Here is a 21,920-nt window from a genome sequence, read left to right as displayed (position 1 = left end):
ATCTCTCCGCCATCGGCAGAATCGCTGATTAATGCCTACAGTTCAAAATAGTCATTTTGAGTGACCGGAGTCTATGGTGGGTAATTGAACGTAGTGAATTGTATATTTTTAATGTCTTCATGCAATATATTCCGAGTTATCCACTTTATTCTGGCTCGCGAATTAATAGGATACAATTTTAAACATGTTTTTGAACGCCACAAATTAAAAGGATACATTTAATCAAAGAAAGCTTAGAAAGAACTCCCATGTGCTGAGAGTATTGGAGACACATTAAATATAATTCGAAATTACTTAGCTGAAAACTAATTATGCAAATCAGAAAATCAATATGACCAGATTTGAGTGTAAAACTAATAAGGTCTGCGCAATGTAACAGAAAATCTATGTCATTAAGTTTAATTGAAATGTGATTAGAACCAAAAAATTATGAATTATTATGCTTATTAGGGAATTAATATGAACAGATTTTTACCCCAAACTAATTAGGTTTGTACATTGTCCTAGAGCATCTTTATACTAAGTTTCATTGAAATGGAATAATTAGTACCGTGAAAACTCCAAAATTTCGACCCCTCTAGAAATTCGGTCGCCTATTTATTTGCCGGGTTTCGGTGTTTTATTTACCTCCAAATTTTCGACTCCACTAAAAATTGCCGACTCATTCTTATTCGAAAATTGCGACCAGTTTTAGTTTTCCCCCAAACGAAAAAAAAAACGATGTGAGCGTTCAAACGGGACCTTCCTCGAAGGCATGAATCCGGGTTTCTGATTGACTGAGAGATTTTTATTTTATTGGTAACGAAAATATATTCTAAATAAACGAAGTTTGAAATAAAAACGAACACAAAAATCTCGGCATGCTGCGTTTCTGAATTGTTGATTATTACTGTACTCAGTAGTGATTATAATAATGTACACAAAATAAATTTGTTGAATGGTTATGAAATACAAATAAAAGTCAACTTAGTTTCATCGTAAGCGAATGATTCCGGTCTCGTATAAACGTTTGATGCTGTAGGATATCCGCCATGTTCTCTTAGGTCAATTAGATCAAATCGCTAATTAACCAATCAAAAAGCTGGATGATGCCAACGTGTTCAAATTACCATAGCTTATTTAAATATGTTAATCTTATTGAACGCAATGCGGAAGAGATTGGTGTTGTAGTACGATGTTTTGGCTTGGATTTTGATGCGAAAACGGCATGATTTTTTTTAAATAAAAAAATTAGTTGTTTTAAAAAAATAAACTGGTCATCTGAAGAATAATTTAACATTGTTCACAGTGATAACAGCTCATTCTCGAAAAGAAGCTTACCCGCTCACGCTAGTCACGATAAAAATCATACACGTGTACTCTTGAATAGACAAACGTCAATGACTACGGTAAAACTTAGACTCTATTTTAGCCGGCAGGATTGATTGAAATGTCCGAAAAATGACGCCAAAATACACCTTAAAAGTCCCATTTTATTTTCTTAAATCCCATTTTATTTTTTAATCCAAGGGCGAATTTACGGCAGAATTTGGTCCCTCAAATAAGGGACACGTGAGCTTTGATTCTAACCGGATACATTGCACTGGGTCGGGGAGATAGTTTGCTAAACTTTCATGCATCTTTTGTCCAATGGGTTCTTTACTTCGAACATTCGCAAGTTTTTCTAGGTAGTGCGAGACAGCTTTGTCTTTTGACCTATTAGTTTTGTGCTGACCTCTTCTCCGCGTCTTGATGTTTTGTTTTGCTTGTCATAATACTCACTGATTGATGACCTTTGCTTTTACCGTGAAACATGAGGAAGTTTACGTCAATTGACGGACATTGCATTTTTTAAAAACTAATGAAGCACACTGTCTATCATCCCCATTTTTTCATTTGCTGATTTCTATTCTGAAAAATTCGACCGTCCGAAAATGCACCTTAATTTTGACTCTAAAAACACGTCACATATCTAACACCAATTATTTAAAACCGGTCGAAATTTTGGAGTTTTTACGGTACTTTAGATATCAGTGTGAAAGCTTAAAATTGGTTAATTATGCAAATTAGGTAATTAATATGTACAGATTTTAACCCACAATTATTCAGGTCTGTCTATTGTCCTGCAGCATCCATGTACATTCATTGATATGTGATGTATAGTACCTGAGATATCAGTGTGAAAGTTGGTTAATTATGCAAATTAGGTGATTAATATGCACAAATATTTACCGGAAACTAATTGGGTCTGCATAATTCTAGATTCATTGAAATGTGATGATTAGTACTTTAGATATCAGTAGAAAAGCTGAAAATTAATTATGCAAATTAGGTAATTAATATGCACAATTATTTACCCTAAAACTAATCAGGTCTCTGCATAGTCCTAAAGGATCTATGTACCAAGTTTCATTGAAATGCGATGATTAGTACTTGAGATACCGTGGAAAAGCTGAAAATTAACTAATTATGCAAATTAGGTGATTAATATGCACAAATATTTATCGAAAACAATCAATCTCTGCATAGTCCTCGAGTATGTAAGTACCAAGTTTCATTGAAATGTAATGCTAACTACTTATATCAAATGCTGAAAATTAATTAATTATGCAAATTAGGTAATTAATATGTACTGATATTACCATAAAAACTATCAGGTCTGTGCAGTGTCGTATGACATCTATGTACCAAGTTTCATTGAAATGTGATGATTAGTACTTGAGATATCAGTGGAAAAACCGAAAATTGACTAATCATTATGCAAATTAGGTAATTAGTATCCACGGATTATTACCAAAAACTAATCAAAACCTAGCATTAGTTCAGAGCATCTATGTACCAAGTTTCATCAAAATCCAATGAGTGGTTGTTTAGATATCAGTGGAACAGTCATGGAACCACTAAAAAATAGCTAATTATCATGCAAATTAGGTAATTAATATGCACGCATTTTTACCAAAAATTAATCAAATCTGCGCATATGTTCAGAGCATCTATGTACCAAGTTTCATCAAAATCCAATGAGTGGTTCTTTAGATATCAGTGGAACAGTCATAGAACAGCTGCTAAAAATTAGCTAATTATCATGCAAATTAGGTAATTAACGAGCATGGATTTTTACCAAAACCTAATCAAATCTGCGCATTGGCCCAGAGCATCTATGCACCAAGTTTCATCAAAAACCGATGTATGGTTCTTGAGATAGCAGTGGAACAGTCGGACACACATACACACACACACACACACACACACACACACATACACACACACATACAGACACACTAACTGCAAAGACTCCCATTTTGTGCTTCGCACATGGGAGTCAAAAATTAGCGTTCGAAAATAAAATGGGTGCGCGAATTAATAGAGACCGCGAATTAATCGAGTTTTTACGGTATTCCTGCAGTTCACACCCAGCGCGGCAGCCATTTTGCCAAGTAAAAAATATGGTAAACAATGCATTGATATTTAGACACTGTTATCATTCCGTATGTGACATTGTCATGTCAGAAGCTGCGGTTACCCGAAAAAAAAAGCCCTGGCAATATTTTATGTATTCAGAGTACATCAATGCAAAGATTTTTTGAAAAAACTACACGACAACAACCTCGCCACTGTGTTTGATGCGGCCTGCTGTACCAATCTGAAGCAACCCCTTGAATCTTGCCCTCAACAAACCTTTCAAGGATTCGCTGAAATCAAACTTTCAATTGTGGTACACAGACGGTATTTTGGTCTCATGCCACTGATCAACCAATCACTAATTAATGTAAATGCTTTGCAAGAACCAATGACATTTTTTTAAATATTTTTCCTCGGGTGCGCCCTCTTTGGGCGTGCATCACCTGGGTCAAACGTGAGACTAACATGTGGTCTTTTGTTTATTAGTGGCTGTGTACCTGTGGGCTTATTCTGTGTGTATTTGGATGTTCTAATCTTGGTGTTTTTCCAGTGATTTTTCTAGGTGCAATCCAAATACAGTACGTGTGTCTTGTTTACCTGAGATTTGCAAGAGTTTGAGCTGGCCAACATGTTAGTTATTTTCATGTGGTTGATTACTGGCATGTTGATTTCCCATTTTTGCACTATGTTTTCAACTTTGTTTATCATTTTCATATAGCAATCTCCTCATATGTTAACATTGTCGTCTACAGAGTTTTAATATGAATATATGTGGTACATATATGAGCCCTAAATTTTGAAGGAACTACTGATATTTCCGATGTCAGTATTATAGACGTACCTCAAGAGCTCCCAGGAATATTAAAAAAACGTTGGGCCAAAGGTCATTCTTTAAAATAGCATCACTGGAAAGTTGTGTATGCGTCCGTGAAGATGAGGCCGATGATTGTTTCAATTCAGTGGAAGTGAAATTGAAGAAGTCCTGATGAAAGAGGATATATTTTGTCTCAAAACCGCGGCACTGGATGCACCCAGACGTCATGCAATACCGTTAACTGTTTTCTACAAGAAGTCGAAAAATATCACTTTTTACCAAAAATATTCATCAAAATTAGAACAAATCTGAGAGAGATCTACCTGAGGTATCAAAGCAATGAGAAGTTGAAAATTTCACCAAAAATATTCACTAAAATTAGAGAACTAAAGATATCATTACAAAATGAACAAATCTGAGAGAAGTCCACATGTAGTACCTATGTATGTATAATATCAAAGGAATCGGACTTGCGTTTTTTTAAAAGAAGTCCAAAATATCACTTTTTACCAAAAATTACAAAAATATTTACTACAAGACATGAAATGTCACAGTCCCTGTTATTTGATTATAAAGTTGTACAAGGAACATCTGCAAACAGGTGAATAAATATGTACTCTTTGTGGATACAACTCATCATAAAGTGATTTCCGATGATCTAGTTTTGTACTGACAACTAAAAACTTCCACTGACCCATGTTCAGAATCTCAGAGTACACAAGTGCAACAAAACTATTTGTCATACATGTATACTTGCTCAAGAAACTGCATTCATAAATCTGAGTGAACCTTGATGTACATGACTTCTTTGTTAATCAAGTCTTAGTATATTACCAGGACCTGGGTTTGTTTGAACATCATCACTGGGCATCAGAATCATTCTCATGTTGTCAAATACAATTTGTTATTAACACAGTAAGGTTTATTATTTAAAATGTATTCATTGTACATAGAAGAACATCTGTTAATTTAAAAAATTTGTAAAAGCTATGTTTTCAGAGCAAGTAAAGGTTGGTTTGCTCATAACCTTCAATGGAGAAGTAACAATAATTGTTTGAAGACTTTTTAGTGCAGTGATATTTCAATTATTATTAATGGGTATAAAATACTGTAAACCATTTAATTTTGACTTCTAGATATATTCAGGATTTTATGAAATTTGTGTACAACATTTCAATAAAGTCCCTGACACTCCATGTTCACATGTTCAATTCAGTTCACAGCACCACTGTAAAAAAAAAAAGTTTAAAATGAGTATAGTCAAAGATATACACATGTGGGTTCATAAGACATATGTACCAATCTGAGTTGGTTCTAGAGATTAGTATCACAAGATTTTACTCTCCGTGATTAAATATCAGTCCTATGTATAACGCTGTGTTGATCAGGCGAACTAATTGACAATGGCCCTACAGGTATCGCTATGCAATCACAGTAGTTTTGTATTCTTCTTGCATTTCGACCATGGAAAAATATTTGTTTTTGAAAGTGGCCGAATTATTAGAAAAAAAACAGAAACTATTTTTTTTAGTATGAATTCTAGTAACTGAAATGCAGGATTGAAAAAGAAAAAGACAATACGCAGGACCTTCAGCGAGCACTCCTGAAATTTCAGATCATTGGTACCATGTTTTTGGATACATTCAATGACCTAATACATAAAATCACATTTGTTATTGCTCAATCACTTGACCCTGTATGGCACAAGATTGTCTATCATAAAATTGGGTTATTTATTTGATGCAACGAAACATGCATTCACAGCAGACGGAAATTCGTTTGAGATATTACTGGATTTTTGTATTCAGTTTTCCATTTCAACCACCATCATCACTTAGTAAGCTGTGATCGTGCATTGGGATACTGACTGTGCATAAATGTGCAGTGTAGTGTCATCAGAAGACTGATTGTTTGAGAATATTTTGCACCATTACACCATTTCAAATATTAATTCACAGACAACAAAATAAAGATTTTCAATAACATACAAGTTTTCCCACAGCTGATGATTGTATGGCAATTACAAGGCTTCGCCAGTTTTACTTTGGAAGAAGTTGAAAACAGGTAACAGGAAGGGGCTACATGACTACATCTTTTTTTTTTTGAATTTTAATCAAGCATGATTTTTTTTTTTTTTTTTTTTTTACAAATGTCTATTTCAGGGCAACAGAAACAAAAACAATAAATGTGTAGGTAGGCAATTTAACAATTGCACAATTAATATTGGATGAAAATGTCATTACCGATATAAATCATAATCATAATTAAAAATAAGATCACATTTAATTTAGTCAGTTTTCATAATGAAATGCATAATAACATGTACTTATAAATTTGAGTAAGGTTCAACAGCCTTTTCATTTAGTGGCAGTTTATACACCATAAAACCTCTGGTTTAGGTGTCACACTCAGAGAAGAGTGAAAGGCCTTTGGTTCATAGGCTTCGCGAAATGTTGGAATTGAGTCCCCCCAAAAAATTCACATACTGTAACATGCATTATTTTTTTTATAATCTTGTTGATAACGAAAAGTAAAGTATGTTCTAAAAGAAGTTTCGAATAAATACAAACACGAATACATTGCTTAGTGGTTAGTACCGGTAGCGAATGATCACGGTAGCACAATCTGGTCATTCTGTGTTTCGCAAGTGAATAACTTACTTGTTTTCGAAGTATTGCAATTGTTGATTATTATTCAGTAATGATTATAATAACGCACAAAAATTTAATTCGTTGAATTTTTATAAATTGGAAGTAATATTCAACTTAGTTTCATCGTAAACGAATGATTTTGGTCGAATGTAAATGCTCAAAGCGATACGATATCTGCCATGCTCTCATTTACACGTGGCTCATTTAAATATGTTAATGACGGTTCGTTGACCTCGTGGTGAACGCAACGCGGTAGTCGATTTACCGATGTTCTGGCAATATCTTTATGCTTTGATTTTGACGGGGAAAACGGCATGATTTTTTTTTTAATCAAAAAATTAGTTTTTTTCAAAATATAAACTGAGCATTCAAACAATAACTTAACATTGTTTGCAGAAATAACAGCTCATTGTCGAAACGAAGCTTACCCATTCGGGCTATTCACAATAGGTGTCAATGATTACGGTAAAATATTAATTAGACTCTTTTAGGCGCCAGGAGTGAATGAAATATCTAAAATATTTTTAAAAAAAACTAAAAAAAATGCCGAAAAAACGCCAGGCGATTTCATGGTCCGTCGCAGACTACTCGACCGATTGTCCATACACGTGTTGTCACTGCACATCGGCCATGTCGAATCGCACGAGATCGGCAAAATCTTCATTACAACTAACAGTTTAATATTAACAACATAAAAATATGAATATAATCATAGGCAACCTACTATTATATAATGAATAAGTTGATCGACACAGAGACATCCCCCCCCCCCCCCCCGAGTTGTAGATATTTCGGAAATCGCGGCACAAGCAAAATACCGGATAACGATTTACTTGAAACTATGTCCCCATGAATTAATCGTCCGTGTACAATAATTTGACTAGGTATACAATTTACAAACTAGTTTCGTAGATTGGAGACAATTGTTTGCTTTTTTGGCTTTTCACAAGAATATAAAGCTGGCAATCATCATAATATTCACGTCCGTACATACGTCACGGAATGTACACCAATCGTACCCCAAAATACATTCAATTTTGTAGAAACTGGAGAACTTACCTTTGCAAACACGTCTCTTATGCCGCCTTCTTGAAGTTCTTGAAATCAAATAAGGTTACTAGTTCTTCTAGTAACTAGTGAATGAGACCACTGAGCCGAACAGAATACATGTATAAACAGTACTATAATAAATTGCACGCAATGCGGAAATCACGTGCTGTAGCATTACTCACAGATCTAATCTACTGTAAAATATTTAATTTCAGCTGGAATTATCATTCGCTGAAAAGACTTTTTCTGGCTGTTTTTTGTATTGAATTTATTTTCATTGATTTTTGACAAGTTTGACTGTAAAATATAGGAAAAAGGGAATATTCGATGGATTTTGCAAAATGTTGCAAGCAAAAATAAAATATTTTACAGTACCGTAAAATTTCTTTTTGAGGCCGCAGCTTTAATAGAAGCCGCACCCCTAACTTGGGACATTGTTTCATGTTGAAATTGACAAGTTTTGATCCCAGGGAAAAGTCTGCAAAATAAGCCGCACCCCAAACTTTCACAAACCAAACCAGCCACCACATATTTCAGAAAAAAATATACCATTTAATTTTAAATTAAGGCATAATTTTTCGAACATTTCAATGATTCCTGTTGCTTAAATTAGAGTCTAATTAAGGTTTTCCGTAGTCATTTACGCTTATTCCAGAGTACAGGTTTATTGTGGGTAACGTGACTGGGTAAACTGCGTTTCGACAATGAGCTGTTATTATCTTCAAAAGTGTTAAATTCTTCTTCAATGCTCAGCTTATCTTTCGAAAAGAACTAATTTCTTGATTTAAAAAAAATCATGCCGTTTTCCCATCAAAATCAAAGCCAAACGATCGCACTACAACAACGGTAAATCTCTTCTGTGTTTCCTTTACCATGAGGTCGCTGAACTACATTAACATATTTAAATGAACTATGGTAATTTAATCACGGCACCATCCAGCGTTTCGATTGGTTAATTAGCGACTTGACCTATCAGGTCAACATAACAGTTTCAAGTCACTAAAGATGTTTGAACTAACATGGCGGATATCGTATCGATCGAGCATTTATATGTGACCAAAATCATTCGCTTGCGGTGAAACTAAGTTGAATTTTCACAACAATTCAACGAATTTATTTTTGTACATTATTGTAATCACTACTGATTAATAATCAGCAATTGTAACACTTTGAAAACAAGTAAGTTATTCACTTGTGTGAAACGCAGCATGACCGTTACCGTGATCATTTGCTACTATAAAATGCATTCGTTTTTGTTTTGACTTCTTTTAGAATATACTTTTCGTTATCAAAAATAAGAAAATAAATATATATTACATTAAATAATGTACTGAGTATTTTTTCGTTATCATTTTTTTTTTGATTGACTTTTTTTATTTTAAAAACCCCGATGTCTAGATTAAACATAGAATGTACAGTCACTCTGCCGGAAGTCGAACATGCCGCAATCGACTGTGTCAGATGGCTGTCTGCACGGTTACTAAAAGAGTGACTGGTGCTAACGAATTAGTCTATTCAAGAGATTGTAGTATACAGTACCGTAATCTGCAAATGCATACAAATCTATTTGTAGATATTATTTATTGTGCAGTATGTTATACAGTGTGAAATTTCGTTCGTGTACAAGTTTGTCTGCGTGTAAAAATCCGAAAGTGCCTTAGAATTGCAACAAAGTTGCAATCGAGTGTCGTGCATCTCATTAGCATATCATTATCCCTTCTGGCCTTTGTTTTCTGAAAAAAATTCCCACTGTTACCGAAGTGAGTGCTCTAATTAAAGCCGCACCAAGACTTCACGCATCTGAATTCGTCCATTGAAAAAATGAATTTTAATTAAAGCCGCGGCCTCAAAAAGGAATTTTACGGTAATTAATTTATTCTGAGCATGCGCAGACGTTCTGTCAATGTTGCCGGGAGAGGTAATTTTTGATAAAAATCGTGAAAAAGACCCACTTGGAATTTTCAGATCTGGAAAAAAATTATGTGCATACTCGGAAGACACTTGTTCATCAACCTGCCAAGTTTCACTGATACCTGCTGTAGAATTTCTGAGAAAATGTTGGAGACAGAAAACGGACAAAACCTGAAGTATAAAGTTTCCTTTTCAGGCTGCGCCTGAACAGGGACTAAAAATTAGAGAATTAAGGATATCATTACAAAATGAACAAATCTGAGAGAGGTCCACATGTAGTACCTATGTATGTATAATATCAAAGGAATCGGACTTGCATTTTTTTAAAAGAAGTCGAAAATATCACTTTTTACCAAAAATTACAAAAATATTCACTAAAATTAGAGAATTAAAGATATCATTACAAAATGAACAAATCTGAGAGAGGTCCACATGTAGTACCTATATATGTATTATCAAAGCAATTGGACTTGCGGTTTTCAAGAAGAAGTTGAAAATATCACTTTTTACCAAAAATTACAAAAATATTCATGAAAATTAGAGAATTAAAGATATCATTACAAAATGAACAAATATGAGATAGGTCCACATGTAGTACCTATCTATGTAATATCAAAGCAATTGGACTTGCGCTTTTTAACAAGAAGTTGAAAATATCACTTTTTACCAAAAATTACAAAAATATTCACCAAAATTAGAGAATTGAAGATATCATCATGAAATGAACAAATCTAAGAGAGGTCTACCCAAGGTACATATACACCAAGTATCAAAGCATTCAGGCGTGTAGTTTTCAAGAAGAAGACGAAAAAGTAAAACATTGATACGGACGACGCCAGACAATCACTCATATGATAAGCTCCGCTCGACAAAGTCGACAGCGGAGCTAAAAATTCACGGTCGTCTCGAGCAACATCGAACGCAATGAATAATGGAGAAAAAATGCGCCCTCTGGTGACAATTACGTCATAGTTTTGAGACCAGCCTAGGTTCTCAGAAACTGCTCGTTCACACCTTTTAACAATAATAGTGCTTCCTAACCGTCCTAGTAGAGTGACTGTGTTTTCACCAATTTAATAGTGATCAAGATTCTTTCGTATCTTTGGATGGTTTAGGGACTGTGACTAACAAGAAACATCGCAGGGAAGCAGAGCAGATGGCAGGCAACCCAACCAAAAGCCATGCATCACGCCACGCTCAAAATGTTATTTTCTAGCCATTCAATTGGTCGCGAGGAAGAAAAATGCCAATCAGTGAGACTGCTGTATTTTGTGCGACAGAGAAGGAGCAAATGTGCACCGTTTTGCAATGAATATGTAAACAAACAGTCAATGTGTGGCAACAACCGTCCAATTTTCAAAACGGAACTTTTTACACACACATATTTTGGTACATGCCATACCCCTTTTTGGAGGATATGGGTGGCCCTGAAAAGGGCTGTTTTGTTAGTGTTCTAAAAAGTTACAACTAGATTACCGGTAATTTGTGTTTGACAGGTCACCGACAGTGAAGGCTTCAAACCAATCATCGTCTAGGAGCAGGTCAGCAATCGCTTTGGCTATTTTGGCATTGCTTTAAATAAGATGGTTTTCAGCCCTGTTAATAGCATAATGATGCACACTTTGAACGAGATCATTGACGGTCATTCAACTAACTTCTACCAAGCATTTTTAATCCATAATTCACGTTAGCTCTGGGTTTGAATATTCATTGCAGCAAAAAATCCTGGTGCAACCAAACAAATGTCAAAAATCCTCCCAAAGAGATATACTGTACCAAATGATACGTGTAATGGGGACTGTTTTTTCTCATACTGGTTGCCTTTTCAGTATAATACAAAATACACCAGCAACAGCACTATGACAGAACAGACTTGGGCTTGTTTTTCTTTCTTTTTTTAAACATGTTGCTATCAGGAAGCTCTACTCATCACAGAATTATGACAGGCGTTAACGTGCTTGGCCAATCAAAATCGTCAATTCATGCACCCGGGTGGTCCACACAGTACTGTAAAATACTTTATTTTTGCTTGGATTTAATTTGCACTATTTTCGCTGAAGGAAAGATTCAGAGAAAATAAAATTTAGGGAATATACCAGTACCAGGTTTCCTATATTTTACATTCAACTTGTCAAAAATCAGTGAAAATAAATTCCATACAAAACACCCAAAAAGTCTTTTCATTTAAAATTAATTCCAGCTAAAATAAAGTATTTTACAGTAGATGCTTGTATGGAATGAATTTACTTTCAAACATGACAGACACATGTCGATTCAACTCTGTGGCTATCATACTGATTCGATATTATTGCTTACAAAGTATCATGGAAATTCACAATATATATTTACTGCTCGATGCATATTAATAATTGACTATATAAATATCCAGCAAAAAGATTTATTGATATGAGTGAATGAAATGTTATTTTTCCCACTCAAAGCTCTGCTAGCTGTGACGATCACCGGTGATCACAGCTACCCAAGTTGATGGTTATGTGAACACAATAAACACATACTGAAAACAAGTTATATGGCGATATTTAATTTTTCTTTTGGATTTTAAGTGAGCGAACGGAACCAGCGAAATTCGAAAAACAACCGTTCAGTCAAAACCGAAGTAGTTAGCCAATTCACAAGCAAGTTTGCAAATTGGCTGCCCCAATACTTCTGAGACTTGCTGTAATTAGTTTTTGAAAATAAAATAGGTGGGCAAATTAATAGACAGATGGATCTGCCTGGCATTGTCAATGGTGTGGCTAATTTTTTTTAGGTCATCAAATTGGAAATACATCATTATTTTCTGAAAACATTCGTTGTGTCGTTGATCTTTGCATGGTCTGATCACTGAGTGCCGTCTCATTAACAGGTGATGCAGCATTGGGTTCATCAATGGTATGTTTCTATTTAGCAGGCTAGGTCTAATCATTGGGTAGTTTTTTCTTCCTTTCTTATATGATTAGATGTCCTACAAAGATTTCTTTACTGATTTTGATAAAACTTCTTATCCATTTTGGATTTTGGGGTATTTCATTTCCATAGATATGATCCATGCCATTAGTCACTAGAATGTTTCCTACATATTTAGACCAATTCCAAGCCAGTATTCATTTCTTAAAAAACTATTTGAGTCCATCTATTGTTTTTCATTTTCTCAAGTCTACCCAGGTATTAAATCCACACTTTATCTTGGATGTAATTCAAGTCTTCCCATCCTATGTCCCCCAACACTGCAGGTCCTGCCACATTTCTATTTACTTTGAATAAAAATTTCCCAAATTGATGCTGAATACTTTGTAATTTCTCTGCTATCCTGAAACCATATTCCACACCCATAATTCATTAATGGCATGATTATGCTATGCCATAACACATCACCATACTTAGACTTGCTTGCAGTCTGTTGCGATTCCGATGAAACATTCTTGAAAAATAAATATAAATTGCGTAAACGAGGGGTGAACGCGAAAGTCATATAGTGGCCGCGAAATCCCAACAGACTTGCCATCAGCGTAAGCGCCCTCACATGCTAAGATTGTCATTCATTTTTTATACACTTCAGTAAATTGTGTATGATCATTCAGTGTTTTTGCTATGGTTATGCCTAAATATTTGTTCGTTTTACTTTTTTTTAATGTTAAGTTTCCTATTTTCTAAATTGTGTGCTTTTTGTGGAGTTTTTTTTTTTCAAAATACATTAAACTTCCAACTGGTTTTATAGTTACGTCAACATAACATTAAATATGACAGGACATTTGCGGACATACCTCTATACTGCATTCTTTTCCTTTCGACTGAAGGACTTTCACGTATATCAACATATCTTACACAACTTTTCCACTGGCAGTTACATATACTGTAACATAATATCTCAAGGTATGAAACAATAACCAAGATGGCGCACAATAACCCGGAAGTAGTCCGATTTGAAAGCTAACAATATCGAAACCTATTAAAATAATTAGTTGGCTATATTACAGACATAGCAACAATAATTGTTCCATTGCGCTAAATCCATTGTGACCACAAAATGCAGACTATTTCAAATTAAAACTTCAGACATACAAACAAAAAAATCTGAAGGGGTTAACACTAGAGGGCTTTCAAAACAGGAACTAAACGACAGAATCTCCATTTGGCCATTACATTAATCGTTTATTCTCCCGACACTATCCAAACACGAACACGTATGCATGAAACTTCGCAACAAATTTCAAATCTATGCTTGTTCCTGTGCGATTTATCATTATATTTATTATCAATTTAACGTTTTAAAATAAGTTTCCTCCCCAATATGTTGTGTAATAGTTGTTGTTCCTAGAATATTGATATTGGGTGACACCGTAAATAAGAATAACGGCGGTGGCGCTGTTGTGCATCTTTTGTCCGCGAACACCAACCAGAGCGTTTTTTCTCATTAACGTTACATCTTACTGGTTGAAAGTACGACTGTCCTATTTGGACTACAACCAACCATAGCTTTTCGTCTAGCTCATGTAAATACAGGTAAGACAAGTTGTGCCATGATAGTTTGTCACAGTGGACATATTTCGAACACTGTCATCTCCGTTCGTTCGCCCCCACGATTTGTCATATTTTCTGTTCTCGCATTGTTGTCAAAAGCCAACGCTGTCTACCAGTGAGTCATTTGAGGGCAAGAATAAAATTTGAAGATCAGTTTAATTTTTTTAACGATTTTACCGATACTGATTTTATGATGATTTTTTTTAGTTGAGTTTGCTTAATACAGTTTCACGAAACTCTTTAGGATTTTTTTTTTCTTATATACAATTGTATTACGCAAATAGATTGCTTTTTGCTATATGTTGAAGGCCATATGTGGAATTGTCTTAGATAAACGTGATATTACTTAATACTTAATGTGGATGGAAGCCTTTTTCTCAATTTTGCAATTTTCATACTCTAGGTAATGAAACAATGTGCCTAAAACTACATTGTCTTGAGACTACAGGTGGTACAGGCCAACATACGAGTAGTCTTCCCTGTGCTAATACATCGACAGTAGAAAGTGTTTCCACATAAAAACACTCCTGCATGTCCACTAGTTTCAATATCTATCGTTACAAAGCTGCAAACTGAAGTAACTTCAGCTGTAAATCTATGGGCATCTTTGTACACCCACAGTAAAAAGAAGACTTTCTTGAAAATGAATTAGCATTAATGACAGTGCTTTTTTTTTGTTACATTTTTTCACTTAATTGACTCAGCCAAAATTCAGTCAATTTTCAGTTTTTTACTCAAAAAATTTGGCTATTTTTGTCCCAATTTTCGGAAAGTGTGCACTATAAACACGTCTATTTTGTGAATTTGTCATGAAAAGACGGAACTGGTGGCGAAAAGGTTATATGAGCTCTATAATTGTAGGGTAAGGGCCTTTTTTAGTCCAAATAAACTTTTCTATTATTTTGTGTGTCTGTGGGTCCTCCTCTAATAGTATGGTAAATTTGATTTGATTTTGCCTTTGTGGTCAGTAGGGGACCATGACATCATCTGATACATGTAGTTGCCACAGTGACCAAAAAAGTATGGTTGCCCCATTCTTTTCGATGAATATATTTACGTGGTACAAAATGTAACATTTTCACACGATTATGAAAGGACCCATGGACCCACAAATTAACAAGTTTACTACACACTGTACTTCTGTTTCGTGTTGATTTCACTCTAATTCATATTACCCCTTCTAAGCAACCATTAAATAATTATGATCAGGTTAAAGATTTTCTTGAGAAGTATATAGGTAGTGAAATAGATATAATTTTTAATAAATGTAGTGTTAGCATTAAATCATCTACAAATTTCAGGGATATTTGGATCCAGGCTCTCAAATCTGTTTACCCAGTAGAACAGTTTACTTATTGTATAAAAAAGAATGAGGGCAGTGAACAACTTCATCTAATTAACTCTGATAATAGCACTGTAACATTTAAAATATACAAGAATGGTACAGTTTTAATACAGAGCACTGATTACTTTAATTGGATTGTTAATGAAGGAAACATTTTCTTTCAAAAACTTAGTCAGTTATTAGATATTAAATTAAAGGTAACGCAACCTACAGTGTCACAAATGATAGCTGAAAGACCTCAGCGTGTAAGACAGCCAAACTCACGTTATAAAGCAACATATTTTGCTTTAGAGATGACAGATGTGGACAGGAAATTCAAGAAAAATGAAGACGAGACAAAGGAGAAGCTGAAAACAATTGCAAACACTGTAGCACAAACTAGCAAGACCAACAGACACTCCAAAGATAAACCTAGCAAGTCATGTAAAGATGAAGATATCATTCATACACCTTTTAAAATTGACACAAGAAGACCTACAGTAAAGGATGCTACTCCAAGCAGAATACCAGTCAGGAATAATCCTGAATTACTGAGTTCACCACTTCAACAACAACCACATCTACCACAGTCTTCACTTCTTGATATCATCAGTCTACTTTAACATATACAACAAACACAAGCATCAATGATGACAAATTTAGACTCAAAGATCACTGAAGGTTGTAACCAGATTCTTAAAAATCTTACATCACCAGATCATAGTAAGTGTAATCACCATGATGTTACTGCTCTAGAAAAAGAAATTAAAACACAAAAACAGGAGATCAACAACCTTAAGGACACATTGAGGGGCAAAGAACAGAAAGAAGAATAATTACAGATGAAATTAAACAGTCTTATTGTTGATAATAATACAAATGTAATACAGTTATCACAAATGAAAGAAGAACTATCTAATAAGACAAAAGTGATTAATAACCTCGGAAGTGAACTTGATAAGAAGCATTTCAATTTCATCGACGAAAGATTTGATAAATTGCACACTTATTTAGATGAAGTGATAAGAAAGGAAATGATACCAGCGCATACCATTAACAACAGCAAGCCTGCAATAACCATACATGAGAATGCTGATAATGAGAAAGGCTGGACAACAGTAGTCTCACCCAGGAAAATGAGAAAACAAAGATCAACAAATAAACCAATTCCAGCGACAGCTACACAAAAAGAGAGGCCCCCTGCTTCAGTACCACCTGTTTATAGTTCACCAAACAAGACTCACCACAGTAATATTCGCAACATCCCTAGAAGAGTTGAACATTTGATCTTGAGCGATTCCCAAACATCCAACATCAGTAATGCCAGATTAGCAAAAAATCAGATGGTATTAATCTATCGAGGAGCAACCATTGATTCAATGAGACAAGCTGTTCTTGAAAATGACATTCCACTTTCCATAAAGAGTCCCACTATTAATATTGGTGGTAATGACATAGATAATGGAAGCAGCATAGAAAAAAATCATTGATAATTATAAAGATTTGATATCTACTGTACAACAGAAACTACCAAATACCAAACTATTTCTATGTGATGTTACTATAAGAAGTACTTGGAATAGGAAAACAATGGAATCTTATGAAGCAATCAACAAAGCAATTGAAAGAATGTGCAACAAGACCACCAGATTCACAGTGAGTATGTCAAACATTGGTTAGTCTCATCTAAGTAAAGATGGCATCCATGTGAGTAAAGCAAAGGGTTCAGTCATCCTTATTAACAACATCAAATCAGCCATCATGAAGCATTTTAACCTTGAAGCCCGTCCAGAAAGAACTACCTACATGTATAAACCATCATACACCATTTCAACTGACGGAACAGATGCCAGTTACTCAGCTATTGCTGCAACACCTGGAAAACATTACAACTTCCAGCAAGTTTGGGGAAAAACTGGTAATGATAATCTAATCTCCAGAGTGAAACTCATTGAAACTCAACTGCAATCACTGCAATCAGACTTGAAGCAATAATTATGGGTAGTACAACAAATACAAGAATTAAACACCAACTATTACATATTGCTCAATTAAACTCACAAGGACTACGTTACAACTATATACCTAATACATCAGCCCAAGACAACAAGACAAAACAATGCTGAATATACAAACAACAATCCAAGAATACCACATTTATGGCTGCAGGGAAACCTAGCTAGATAATAATTCCATCAATCTTATACCAACTTCAGAAGGATATTTCGCTTTCCATAAGATTAGGGAAAAGCCAAACAAAGCATGGCGCAACTCAGGCGGCATCACCATCTTCATTAAACAATCAATCAAACTTGGTGTAACTATTCAACAACAAACAAGTGACTTTACTCTGTGGTGCAGATTGTGTAAAGACTTTTTCAAATTGGAAAAGGATATTTACCTGTGTACAGTCTACATCCCACCATCCAACTCATCATATTATGAAAAGAAAAATACAGATCCCTATAGTATATTACAATCAGAAATCAACACCTACAAACAAAAAGGTTATGTCATGCTACAAAGAGATTTCAATGCCCGAACAGCCAACTTAGTGGACACTATAGAAGACTATGAGAACAACTATATACCAACACCCGGTATGTACACATGTGATACACTAACCAAAAAGCGACATAACATGAACACCCAGAAAAATACATTTGGAGAAAACTTGATAAAAATGTGCAGGTCCAATCAGATGGTCATTTTAAATGGAAGGGGAATAGGAGACAGATTAGGAAGACTCGCATGTTATGAATGGAATGGTGCAAGTACAGTGGACTATACAATCTGTGACAACCAGCTACAACAACATGTCATGAACTTCGAAGTACATGAACCCACTATTGCATCAGACCATTGCCAAATAACGACTGTGATCAGATTACCACGATTCAGTGAAAAAAACACTAACTTAAATCAGCATCTAGAAAATACTCCAGGAAAATACAAGTGGTCAAGAGAATCCAAAAATCTGTATACACTTTATCTAAAAACCAAAGAAGGACAAGATATCAATAAGTTCATACAAAAAGATCTCTCTACACTTACAACTGATGAAATCGCTAGAAATTTCCAGCAAAACAATAGAAACACTTGCAGATGACTGTTTAATTGTGAAAAAAAACAACACAGAAAATCCCAAAAGCTAAAGAAGAGAATATACTTACACACAGATAGACAGTGCAGTCTGATGAAAAAAGAACTGAGTAAACTGGCACAAACTATTCAACATAAACCATATGAAAAAGACACAAGAAATATGTACTATGCTAAGAAAAAAGCCTTCAAAAAAGATGTAAAAACCTTACAAAAACAACAGTGGATAACTTTGCAGGGCAAGATTAATAGTTTGAACACCAAGACTAATACTCAGGAATTCTGGAAATTGATTGGAAAATACACCAACAAGAACAAAACAAAGCAACTACCAGACATACCATATCACAAATGGATAAACCATTTTCAGTCCATAGGTAAAAATTCTAACATACCAATCAGCCCACAAGAAGAAATAAACAAACAGCTGACTTCTGAGGAGGAAAACAACATTCAGAATGAAACTATAAACGAAGACATCTCGGTCAAAGAAATCATGATCTGTCTTAGACATTTAAAGGTGGGAAAATCTTCAGGGATAGATAGGATACCAGCGGAGATGCTAAAATTTGGCGGTCCACTGCTAGAAACAGCACTTCAAAAGCTATATAACCACATACATGTATTACACAAAGGACAATACCCAGATACTTGGAACATAAATGCAATCACTCCAATCCATAAGAAAGATGACCCCTTAAATCCTGAGAATTATCGAGGCATTTCTACTAGCAGCACCATCGGGAAGCTATTTGCAATGATTATGAATAACAGAATATACAGATATTTAGAAGACAACAATATTATTCATAAAAATCAGGCACGATTTAGAAAAAAGCACCGTATCGTCGACCATATTCTGACACCACACACCATGGTAAAAAAATACCAATCAAAGAATAAAAACCTGTATTTCTGCTTCATCGACCTGAAAAAATGCTTTGATACAGTGTGAAGAACTGGTCTGCTATACAAATTACAAAGGAACAACATTAACGGCCATATATACAAGATAATTAAAAGCATGTACAGCAACATTATTTTCCATGTAAAACTGAAAGACAAAATTACACCAACCTTCAAGACTGATAATGGAGTTAAGCAAGGATGCCCACTCAGTCCAGCATTTTTTAGCATTTTTATCAATGACAAGGTCGAATTGTTAAATGTCACTGCAGTTGATCAGCCGGAACTTGACAACCAACCAATATCAAGCCTACTATTTGCCGACGATATTGTACTCACCTCAACATCGAAGACTGGTCTGCAGTCATCACTTGACAACCTTTATAAATACACCAATAAATAGGGACTGGAAGTGAACACGATGAAATCAAAAATTCTAATATTCTCAAAAAACAACCACAAAACAGATGTATCATCATTCAGATATGGTAACACTACGAACTTTTAGCTCAAATGGCTCCTTAATCAACACCGTGGACAGACTCTCGGATAAAGCAAGGAAAACAGAGTATATGCTAGCAAACATTTACAAGAACAATACAAACAACATTAAGATTAAGACAAAACTATTTGAAACAGTCCAACTGCCAATACTTCTCTATGCATCTGAAATTTGGGAATAACAATTAAACCAGACAAGTGGGACAAAACTGAAACTGAAAAATACCACATAAAATACTGTAGACACATTCTAAATGTTAACAATAGAACAAGCACAATTGGTTGTAGACTTGAACTCGGGAGATTACCATTAATCTCAAAAATACAGCTACAATCTGTTGAATATTACCAAAGTATTAGGAACAATGGTCCTATCAGTTACACATACCTTGCAGTTAGGGAACTTGAACAACATTGTTATAAAGACTCATGGATTGAAGGCATACACAAAATTAGGAACATTTACAATATATACTCCATTACCATATCAAAAATATCATTCTTAGAGAAAACTAAGAACCCCACTACACAGATTCATGGATTAGTGATATTAATAGAACAGATTCTAAGCCCAGAACATACAGCCTCCTTAAAAATGATATCAGTACGTCACCCTATCTGCATTTATTACATAATAGAGAAGACATCAAAGTAATGTCACACTTGAGATTGAGCTGCCATAAACTTCAAATTGAAGTTGACAGACATAAAAGGCCAAAAATAGCAGCAGAAAAAAGAATCTGTAAAAAATGCACTTCATCAGAAATTGAAGATGAAATACATTTTGTAACAAGGTGTGATTTTTATAATACTGAAAGAGAAATACTTTATACAGAATTCACAAATGTACTCTCCACTTTTCAATCAGAGAACAATATATACAAATTCAAAACTAATATTAATACAAAAAAACATAAATTAATCAAGCATGTGACTAAATACTTAAAACTTTGTTTCAAGAAACATGACACATAGACATGTACTTATCATACGTAACTGTATATCACCACACTATCTCAGGCTAATTAGCCATTTTAAACTGCATTTATCTTAATTTTCTTTAACTTTTAAATTTATTACATAACAGTCTAAAATGATTTGTTAACTTTCATTATGGTGTAATAAATGAAATTATTATTATTATTATTATTAAAATTATGGGGAATCCCACACAACTGATGAAGAATCAGTGAATGTAGGTTAATAGTTTACTCCTAACATGGTAGGAGTATACATTGTATTTTGTCTATGAAGTATGTACTAAGACACAAACTAGTATAAATGCTGCGCATCGCGTATGTACAGAAAATTTGTTTAATAACAAAAATAATTATTGTTGTTCCATGTCAAATAATTTGTTGCTGTGTAGTATGGATGCTTCAGCAGATGCTTCAACAGTTGAAGAGCAATCAGCTTTAGCGCAAGGAACTGATGGAGATGCTGAAACACTAGAGTAAATATTTTTTTCTTCTTTTCAACCATGGAGGTAAAAAGAGAAGGAGTCACAGCCAAGGTTAGATCAAATGTACCAGAATGGTTGCCACTGTTTGTACGTAGATCAGGGAGTTTATTTGCAAAGATAATTAAACAAGCTTTTTTTTTGGACTAAAAAACAGTACTAGCAAGATTTCGCAACATTACAATATTGCAGATTAAAAAATACAAAGGAAAATAAGCTAACAGACGAAAAATGACATGAACTTAACAAGAAATTTTCTGATTTTTAAAATTCCAACTTTCCCATTTTCACAAACACAAT

General features: G+C 34.5%; 2 protein-coding genes across 3 annotated transcripts in view; one reads left to right on the top strand and one right to left on the bottom strand.

The window, feature by feature from the left end:
• LOC102804505 (ubiquitin-like protein 4A) overlaps positions 1–13,712 on the bottom strand; it is a 48,383-nt gene extending 34,671 nt beyond the window's left edge. For both annotated transcript variants that reach the window (XM_006825306.3, XM_085496684.1), the window contains exon 1: positions 13,572–13,712. In XM_006825306.3, the coding sequence (XP_006825369.1) occupies positions 13,572–13,625 (54 nt within the window). In that variant the 5' untranslated portion in view covers positions 13,626–13,712. The remainder of the gene's footprint in view (positions 1–13,571) is intronic.
• A 456-nt stretch (positions 13,713–14,168) lies between these two features.
• LOC100372553 (nuclear transcription factor Y subunit beta-like) overlaps positions 14,169–21,920 on the top strand; it is an 82,091-nt gene continuing 74,339 nt past the window's right edge. The window contains exons 1-2 of the mRNA XM_085496677.1: positions 14,169–14,310; positions 21,531–21,614. Coding sequence (XP_085352803.1) covers positions 21,532–21,614 — 83 coding nt within the window. The 5' untranslated portion in view covers positions 14,169–14,310; position 21,531. The remainder of the gene's footprint in view (positions 14,311–21,530; positions 21,615–21,920) is intronic.

The sequence above is a fragment of the Saccoglossus kowalevskii genome, chromosome 3 (genome assembly GCF_978046115.1).
Source record: "Saccoglossus kowalevskii chromosome 3, keSacKowa6.1, whole genome shotgun sequence".
Lineage (NCBI taxonomy): Eukaryota > Metazoa > Hemichordata > Enteropneusta > Harrimaniidae > Saccoglossus > Saccoglossus kowalevskii.
The sequence above is the reverse complement of the archived record's forward strand: the minus strand, read 5'-3'. Positions and strand labels throughout refer to the sequence as shown.